This window comes from Aptenodytes forsteri, unplaced genomic scaffold (assembly GCF_000699145.1).
Source record: "Aptenodytes forsteri isolate BGI_AS27 unplaced genomic scaffold, ASM69914v1 Scaffold252, whole genome shotgun sequence".
In the NCBI taxonomy this organism is placed as follows: domain Eukaryota; kingdom Metazoa; phylum Chordata; class Aves; order Sphenisciformes; family Spheniscidae; genus Aptenodytes; species Aptenodytes forsteri.
The window spans coordinates 2,038,999-2,048,474 of record NW_008794281.1 but is presented as its reverse complement, the minus strand read 5'-3'; the positions used below and the strand labels follow the sequence as shown (position 1 = coordinate 2,048,474).

Below are 9,476 nucleotides of genomic sequence, written 5' to 3'. Positions count from 1 at the left end.
ATGTCCTACTTTCCTTCACCTAAGATGGTGAAGGTAAGAGGCGGGGGTTTGCCAGGAAAGCGTAGCGGAAATAAGAAATATAAGCCATTGGCTACCACATCACACTAAGTCACACGGTTCATAGCCCACCTCTGCTCATACGGCCCCTGGAACAAAGTACTCAATTGCTCCATACCTCAGTTTACTGCTTTGTATCCGTTCTGTATAAATACAGAAAACGGTGAGGTTTAAAGCATTAACCCTTCTTTGCTGCGACGAATCAGGGAAACGCACGGGCAACTATTTCATCTATTTTCTGATACAGGTCCAAGAAGCCCAAATGACCCAACCGCAGCCGAAGCCCTAGCCCGCAGATGTTTTACGGCCATCAAACCTTCACTGGTGATATATATGAGCCCGTACCCAGCAAGCTGTGGTGCCCGGGAAGAGCTATCGCAGGAAGCCATCTGTGCAGAGGCAGCCTTTGCAGGAAACCCAGCCAGGCCAGCAGCCATTTTTTATTATTATTTCTCTCCCTGACAGTTTTCTCCTTGGCACTTTCCCTAAACGACACCGGGGAGGAAGTAAGTTGTCAATTGAAAATCATCACTTATTATTAGCCGTGGAATGCAAAGTACTTTAGCTAAGAAACCGATGCGTAACAGATTAGCACTTATTTCCTGTAGGCGTAGTTAACAGGAAATCTATATGAAATAGAAATAATTAGAAAACTACAGTGGGCGCTTTTAGAATCATAGAATCACTGAGGTTGGAAAAGACCTTTAAGATCATCGAGTCTAGCCATCCAGCTTTTCCTGAGAAGAGTAATTTTTGTCTGGCCAGAAACTCATGCTCAGTGTTTTGGTGAATTCTCGAAAACACAGAAGCGTTAGAAAGAGGGCGGAAGAGAACAGGAAAAAAAAACAATTAGTGGACAAAGTCTGATAAAAACTTTAAACAAGTCACGGAAAAGCAATAGTGCAGAATGCGCTTGTAGGATCTCAGTGGACACTCTCCTAAGAAAGCAAAGCCAATCCCACCTTCCAAATTAAAATGAAGTCTTTTCCATGGCTAAATAATGACTGAAATGACCATTAGTTCTACAACACCCACAGGGCGGGGGGATGAAAATACAGAAAATTATGCTGATCTTGCGAACTATCATATTGTTCATAATCGTCGTTGAAATATTATGGGAGTTATCCCACCTTGGAAACATTTTTCCTCTGCCCAGGCCACTGGCTAGGTAATTGTATTTCCTATTATGTAAAATAACCAAAATATCTTTAGAATATTCCCTGAGCAATTGCTATTCATAAAAATCTTCCTAGATTGAAACTGTAAATCTATAAAATAAATCTAAAATCTAAAAAACTCTAAATCCATAAAATAAGGTTTATCAATTACAGCCTACATTACAAACTTTGGCTGGCTCAGGCAGAGGTGGAGGGAGAAATGATGCCCGATGTTGGCAAAAGCTCCTAGGACAGAATAATTCGTCCCAGCAAAATTGCACTTTTGCCAACACAGCGTGTTGCACCCGAGCAAGGCTGGAAGAAACTCCTGCAGAAGATGCTTAAGGTTTAAGCTACGGCTACAAAATCAGTATTTTGCTGGTATGGTATAAGAGCATAGGCGAATACTCCCCATTTAGGTCTGTCCCAAGTTTCCTACTCAGCAGGTAGTAAAGGAAATAGGAAATCAGACGTCAGGAAGGCAGTGAAGAAATCTCTGAGTCTAAAAGGGAATCTCCCAAAGCAGCGATCCTTCCAGTAAACAGGAACGTTGGGTACCTTCCTGCCCTGCCACAGCACCCACAGCCCCGCCAGGCTGCAGAACAACCCAGCTGCAGGGCAGGGGGGGAGAAATTGTGCAATAAGCTCAATCGGCGCCGAAATGAGGAAGGAAATAATGTGTTAAATGATTTAATTTTCTAAGTTCACTTTGTTCCTTACAGATAGACCTAGAATCGGAGCTGATTACAGTGCCTTGTTTTGATTACCGGAGAGAGATGTAAGACGGAGACATTTCTATCAGTTTCAAAGAGTTTCCACATCTTGTGTTTAATTTTCATAGTGGGGTCAGGAATTCAAAGGACATTTATCTGTCATGCTTTCTAGCTAAAAAATGATTCTCGACGATGCTAGTTTAATGCCAGTCAACTTCACTGACCTTACATTTCCTATACTTCAGTGGAATTACTCCAGATTTACACCAGTGGAAGTAGGTACACTTCATCTGACGCTAAGTGAATTTACAAGCTTTAAGTAGTCTGTACATGCCTGTTCCACTTCTTGGGGAGTTAGATGGAATTTATAGGTAATCAATTATTTTAGTTGTGTTTCAGCTCTACATACTCCATCAGCCAGGTTTACCGTGTAAAGCAGCCAGAATTTGGAAGTTAATGGGCCAAGTGCAGTCTCAGATGCACCCTGGGATGCTGTTGAGATCTGGTCCCCCCCCAGACCATCACTCCTTCTGCCAGTGCCTGACAAATCCCAGCACCTCTGTACTGCCACAGGAGATTAAAGCAACATTTATTTTGTACTACCCAGTAATCTTTATGCTTGGTGGTAAAGTTAATGTACGGGATTGTCATTCAACTCATTTCACACTGGCTGCCAAAGAGCCTTCAGAGCACAATGAGGTTCTGTTGCTACCAGCCTAGAGCAGATCTGAGCCAGGGATCTAGAGGTAAAAGCATTGCACACCCATCTGTTCCTCAGTTTCAGAGGATATGCAGTGCAGAAAGCAATCGCTGGAGAGCGAACGCAATCGCCATCGCTTCTAAATGAATCATTAAAAAGAATCTAGGATTCCCGACACTCAGCCTTGTCGTAACTACTAGAAAGCGCCTCCACCCCCCGAAGTCTCTAATTCTCAGGAACTGCAGCTCTCTTGAGGCTTGATGAAAGGGGAAATGGGGGAGAAATGTGTATTAGACAGCTCTGTTCTTTAGAGAGTGTGTTCCTTTTAATAAGGAATGAAGACAGGCTTACAGAGCCTATTAGTTGTTCCACATACACATTCATTGGGAAGGGGAATTAGTTTCTGGCTAGCACACAGCCGCTGGGTAATACAAAGGCAAGACTCCTTTAATCTTCTGCAGCAGTATAGCGGTGTCCAGGCTTGTCAGAAGCTGCAGGAGGAGTGATGGCCTTGTCGCTGACAGCCTTCTAATTGGGTAGTAGAAAGCAGCTCTCTAAAGGAGGTGTTTGTGCCTACAGGTGTGGCTCGACACCAGGAGAGATCTGTTGAGGAACAGAGAGGGAGAGTACAGTGGTACCGCAGTGCTGGGTGCTGTCTGTGCCTAGCAGGGCTTGGGTTTCACAGCCAGCAGAGCTTGATCGTGCTGAGGTTACCCGTAGCTGGTGGAAAGCTACAGCAGAGAAGAAGTTGTTTGACTGGAACCAGAAGCAATCGGAAGCGGATGGCCTGGCTGCTCTGCCAAAAAGAGGCCTCTGTGTCCCGGCCATGGGACTCGAGCTCACAAATTGCCTAGAAGATGGGAGATGCAAGAGCTGCAAGCGCTGGAAAGCGTATGCCCACCACGGGTTTGTCTACCGGTCCTCCAGTTCTCTAGCTCCGCACCACATAGCCACCGGCACTCCCAATGCTACCTGCTGCATGGCTGGGATCCAGCCACCTGGATCCACCAGGACCTCCTGTGTCGGCCCCTGCTTCTCCAAAGACACTACAAAGCAGCAGCAGAACTGACAGAAACTTCACACTGGAAAACACAAGCAACTTTCTAATACTGCTTTCACTTAAATATTAACAGGAGATGCTGAATAAATCCACCTTGAGACCTTGATGGAAGTTGTCAGAGTGACCAAGCTGGTCAGGGCCAGCTGATACGTATGTGATATGCACTTAGTTGCTGCACCTCTGTGTCACTGTGCTTAGCCAACTCTAGAACTGAGTCAATGAGGAATTGAAACCACAGTTTAATCTGAAAACGCGCAGCCCCTGTGGTTGTGGAATTAAATGCCTGCTCTAAATACAAAGAAAGGCTGAAGAACTCACTGCCTAAAATATCTGGAGAGAGACCTGCAGCACAGGCAGGATGAGAAAGGCACCCGGCCTCAGGTAGAGTCTCTGGCTGGAGCAGAAAATGCAGGCAAGCATGCCCGGACTTTGTCAGGCTTTGCTGTTGTTCCTGCTGACCAGGAAGAGAAGCTGCAGCTTGGTGGTGATAATTTGAGTAGGTGACATCAGAGTCTAAAGGTCCCAAAAGGGGCTAAGAAACTAGAAAGGAGAGCTCCACGGAAGGGTGCACTCCAGAGCAAAATGTCTGTTGTTCTTCTTCTGGGTGTATTTCCAAACTGAGAGCGGCCCTGACCGTGCTTCCAGTAGCACCAAGTCCATACAGAGCTTCTGTCGGTAACAGCAGAGAAGCAAAAATCAGCGACGGATGGTGGTGACCAGATGGGGTGGGAAAGGACCGAGCGCTCTGCCAGCAAGCCTCTCAGCATCCCAGCTCTCCTCCTTTGCCATGCACGTGACTTCTCCACGTCTTGCCAGAGCAAGGACTGCTAATAGCTGTGGAGGTGCTCCAGAGATGAGCCGGGTCCTTCAGAGCCACAGCCGGTGCAGAGAGCAAGGAGGCAGGACAACGGGCAGCTGCCGGCAGCAGATTCCCCCGTGGGTCGCACGCTGCAACCCAGTGAAGGCAAAAGGATGGCACCAGGATCATTTCAACTCTCGTGGGCAAGGTCACAAGGGCTGTAAGGGCTATATTATTTTAAAAATGTGTCAGGATTGATGAATACTCGGACAAATCGAGGAGTTTGATAGGGCCACTGTAAACGGGAGACGTAGTAACAGTGTGGAAAGATATCAGTTGGGCTGCAACCAACGCTGTTTTCTCATTTAAATGATACTTACCCGCAGACTTGTGTGCATGGAGAGGAAGCCAGACAGTTCATACCCATAGCATTTAGAGGTAGCTAGTAATTTGGTCAATGGTGGAGTGCGGCATGGTTTACTAACATCTGTGGTAACTGGAAATTTACCCATCCAGTTTTCTCCTCTACCCCAGCCACAAAGGGAGATCACTCCAATTATTTTTCATATATTCACGAATTAAAAGCAGAAATAACAGCATTACATAGGGGCACAAGAGGACTGCTGTATTCCTGGAATGATGTTAGACTTTCTGGTGTATCGCCAGCTAGTGCCAAGGTTACTACATCTACCTGGTGACTCTCTCCGACGGTAACATGAAATAGTGTGTCGGCTAGAGCCGGCGGTAATCTTGAAAAGCTACTTTTGTTTGGGCAACAGCTTGGAAAGCAGCAAAAGATGAAACTAAATGACGTGCAAGTCTGTATGTGTCTCTGTGTGTTTACAAATACATGCACACACACACACAAATGTATAATTATATACACATTACAGAGACGTGCACACACAAATGTGTATATATATAAATATATAAACATATAAAATACATATACATATGCGTGTCTGTATATACAAACAGGGGAGCCTGAGCTACAGTTTCTGGTTGGTCTGTACCTCCCTCTGCCATTTTCCCTGAGGGAATTGCTTTCCCAGTCACTGGCTATTGTCTAAACTAAAAGTATTTGCGGGTCCGACTCAAAGCCCGTTTCAGTTCAGATGTGTCTCTCCTCTGACGTCTATGGGTTGGGATGAGATGTTTGATATCAAAGTAAAAACTATCCCCAGTGCCCTACTGGGGTGATTCCTGTGCATAAGCATAGGAGAGAGTATTTACCACGGAAAAAGGTGAAATTACTTGAAGGGACTATACTGTAGAGCAGTAGCCTTATGAAAACCATGACAAGGTAATTGGATCTGGCTTGTGTGCAAGGCAGCAAGGGCTTGATGGGAGCAAGAGAAATCAATAAAAGAAGAGAGAGGAAATGGGGAGGGGGAACCTTTCACATTTTTGCAGCGAAATATCCCTTCATCTGACTGCCCGGGGTTTTTTTTCATCTTTGTTGCTTGTTGAAGAAAATAAGGCAAAACAAAACAAAACTTTGTAACTGCTCAAACTTCTTTATGCACCAGGCTTCTTATCTAACGTCTGGACCTCACAATCCCGGGGCAAACCTCACCCTGAGTGTGGTTTTTATTGTTCTGGTTTGTTTTCTTCCAGTTCAAAGGAAAGGTCAACCCCCAGAAAGAGAAGTGCGTCCTTGGTCAGGAGTCCTCTGAATCACACTTTACCAAAAGCCTCCGAAGTACATTCAAGTTAGCGCATGTGGTCATCACTCAAGGAAAACTCCTTATCCTTGCCATCACCACTTCTGTCCCCAGGAAAGTTAGAAAATATGCTAGCTCAGAGGATGATGCAGAGTCTTCGATATGAAAAAAAAAAAACAAACCACCAAACCAGCACTTACGGAGACCGCACAGACCAGACCAGAAATTACTGGCCTAAAAAGACATTTCCAGATCCACAAAAAGGCAATAAATACATATTTTTTCCTTTGAATTATGTGGTGCCTTTCATGCCATTACTATTACATAGTGGTGCTACGAGTAACTTCATATGGCACTGATTCTCCAGTGGCACAGTCAAACGTCCTTAGCAGTAGCTGGTTTATAGTCCTCCTCAAGTATTCTGTGTTCTTTAACAAAGACCAAGACCCCAACTTGTTCTACAGCGTCAAAGCTGTGTTCAAAAAACCCAAACCAACCCAAACTTCCCATTTCTTTAGAGCGTCATCCAAAGGGCTGGCGTGTCAAAGCTTCCGTCCAGCGTGCGGTGGGAAGGAGGAGGATTCTTCCATTTGCAAATAGGTAAACTGAGGAATGGAGTGGAGCAGTGATTATTCTAACATAAGATGGTGGGTCAGTAGCAGAACGTAGCCCAAATTACAGAAATCCTTATTCCTCTTTGCCACCATTCACGTTCATCATTCACCTTTAGTCATGGTCTTGACTCTTCTATCCCACAGAAAGCGTTAACAGAAAATCTAGGCCACCGTCACTGAGATTTAGTTCTTGTATCTATGCAGAGACTTCAATCTTCATAAACTGCATTTTAGGCAACCAGCATTACTGGCTATTAAGGGCAGCAAAGTTAATCTTACTGAACACAGACTTATCTAAATGTGTGTGACCTGAAATAGTTCAATAGTATCCATAAGCTCTAGGGGCAATACAGCTAGGATATACTGAAGAAGTAAAGGTGGGAGCAACCTGAGACTGAGTGGTGGTGATGATGATGATGATCCTGTGGCCTTCCAAAACCAAGCTGAAAATACTCACTGAGTCCAAGAGAGGGTGTTCCTTTGGAAACAGGCACGTTGGGCTATTTCTTTAGGTGACACCGCTCATAGAAGCCATGCAGTTTTACATCAAACGTTCTTATTGAGAAATATCTAGAAAAGTCCAGCCGACTTATTCATGGCACGTTATTCCAAGCACTGAATGCTAAACGCAGTTACTATCAGCGGATTTGATCTCAGCCATGCTCTAAGAATCAGTCTACAGCGTGATCTTTATTAATAAAAGTTAATTGAAACCAAAACTCATCCCTCAGGATTTTCAATCAATGAACACAAAAAAAGCCTCAGTAAAAAGCACTGGAAAATACAGCTTCGCAGAGAAAGGGACAATGGAAAGAAAAGCCCTCACTAAAAATAGTGCTGGGCTTTTTGTCCCTGTGCAGGAAATGTCGGCACCACCAATTCTAGCGCTGAATAACGCTTTGTCTTTGGGAACGTTATTCAGCGGGAGGCAAAAGTAAATCAACAGCCAATTCTGCTGAGGGAAGTAAACATTTGCAGATGGGAAAATTGAGGCAAAGAGGTATTAAGGGACTTGCTCAAGGTGAAAAAAAGACGACGTGCTTGATTACTGGTCATCTGTTCGGGTGGGACACAAGAGTCCTCAGCTGGAAATGCCAAATTTCACTGTCCAGAGCAAGAGTTTATTTTATATAAACCCAATAAATGAAAATCGAGTTGTTCCAAAAAAGTATATGTCTTTGTTCCCCAAAGGTATTAGAAGATGCAACTCTTGGTTAGCATGCTGGGGACCTTCTTGCTGGGCTTTTCGCTGCAAATCCAGTGGGGACTGGCACTAAACGCCAGCACAGACACGTGAAGAAAAGGTGCTTCCAGCAATGCCACTGGGGCAAAACGCCCCCCAGCAGTTTGGCAGACACCCATCAGTCCAGGACGCCACTTCTTGGCAGCTTCTGTTTACCTTCTGCCACGCTAGCTCCTGCAAAGCCAAGTTTTGGTTTAGTTTGAAACCCAACCTGATGCATGGTGTTGCCTGGTGTCTCTGCTGTGCGGTTTGTTCAAGACAGCCTGACAACTTTAATCGTCACGCTGCATTTTCTGATTACTCTTTGTCTAAGCAGATCGAGTTCGAGCACTGTCCCATTAAGCACGGTGGAGCAACAGGTTTATTACGTTACACACCAGCAAATTGACTGCTTTTTTTCACTTTTCTTAGCTCACGACTTTGCCTAGCATCTCTCCTTCATAGGAAAGAGAGAAAACAAGGAATAATCTTGTGGTTTTGATTACAGTTCTTTTTAGATGAGGAGGCAGGTGGCATCTGCAGGACCAGGGAGTGATCCCAGCACTATCACAAGTACTTGTGCTTAAAGATCTGACTTTTTCTAGGAAGTTTGTTCTGGATCTGACTGAAAAGGATGACGATAAAACGCACACAAATTGTCCTCTTCAGCTTCTTTATTGCACGCTGTTCCACTGGTTTTATGCAGAGAAGCCTTCTGCAGGTTAAGGGATTGATCTTGCAAAGCAGAGAGCGTCCTTGGTCTGTCCAGCAATGCATGTACTCAACTATGAATATGAGAAATATCTCATAGAATCATAGAATAGAATCATAGAATGGTTTGGGTTGGAAGGGACCTCTAAAGGTCATCTAGTCCAACCCTCCTGCCGCGGGCAGGGACATCTTCAACTAGATCAGGGTGCTCAAAGCTTCAGGCATGTTATCTGCTAGACCTGCGGTAGTCTGACCAAAGCAAGGAATACAGGTGTTGCAAAAGCTTAAAAATTTGTGTTTTCCAATAATCACTGGCCACTGTGTACTGTGAGCCCTCATTTTCATGTTGTTTTTCTAAGGAATTAAGTAATTCTTTATATGCCAATGTCGATGTTTTTGTCTCTCACCAAAACTTTGGAACCAGCTGATCTCTTTTAGACAGACAAAGGGACAGAGGTCTTAAAGATATTAATTTCCTGTGACTTTTAGAAAAATAAATAGAAGGGAGGCAGCATGCCAGTATGTCTGTAGTATATGCACAACTGTGTCATCTGAAACCAGAAGATTTACTTGGCATTATGGAATTGTTCGCGTTATTCCATCAGGAGCTATTCAGAATATGAATACCCCAATCATCAGGGAAATTTTGACTCAGAGTTTATACTTTATTAAACCTTGAGAGACAGAGCCAGGAGAAACCAAGCTCATGGAAATGTCTTTTTTTTTTTTTTTTTTTTAATTTTTGAATTCCTTTTGCATTTTTTGACCCCCTTTATTTA

The 9,476-nt window shown here is 44.3% G+C and overlaps 1 protein-coding gene across 1 annotated transcript in view; it reads left to right on the top strand.

The window, feature by feature from the left end:
- Nucleotides 1–9,476, top strand: part of LMO2 (LIM domain only 2) — a 19,518-nt gene continuing 10,042 nt past the window's right edge. The window contains exons 1-2 of the mRNA XM_019473948.1: nt 1–61; nt 1,634–1,751. Of these exons, the coding sequence (XP_019329493.1) occupies nt 1–61; nt 1,634–1,751 (179 nt within the window). The remainder of the gene's footprint in view (nt 62–1,633; nt 1,752–9,476) is intronic.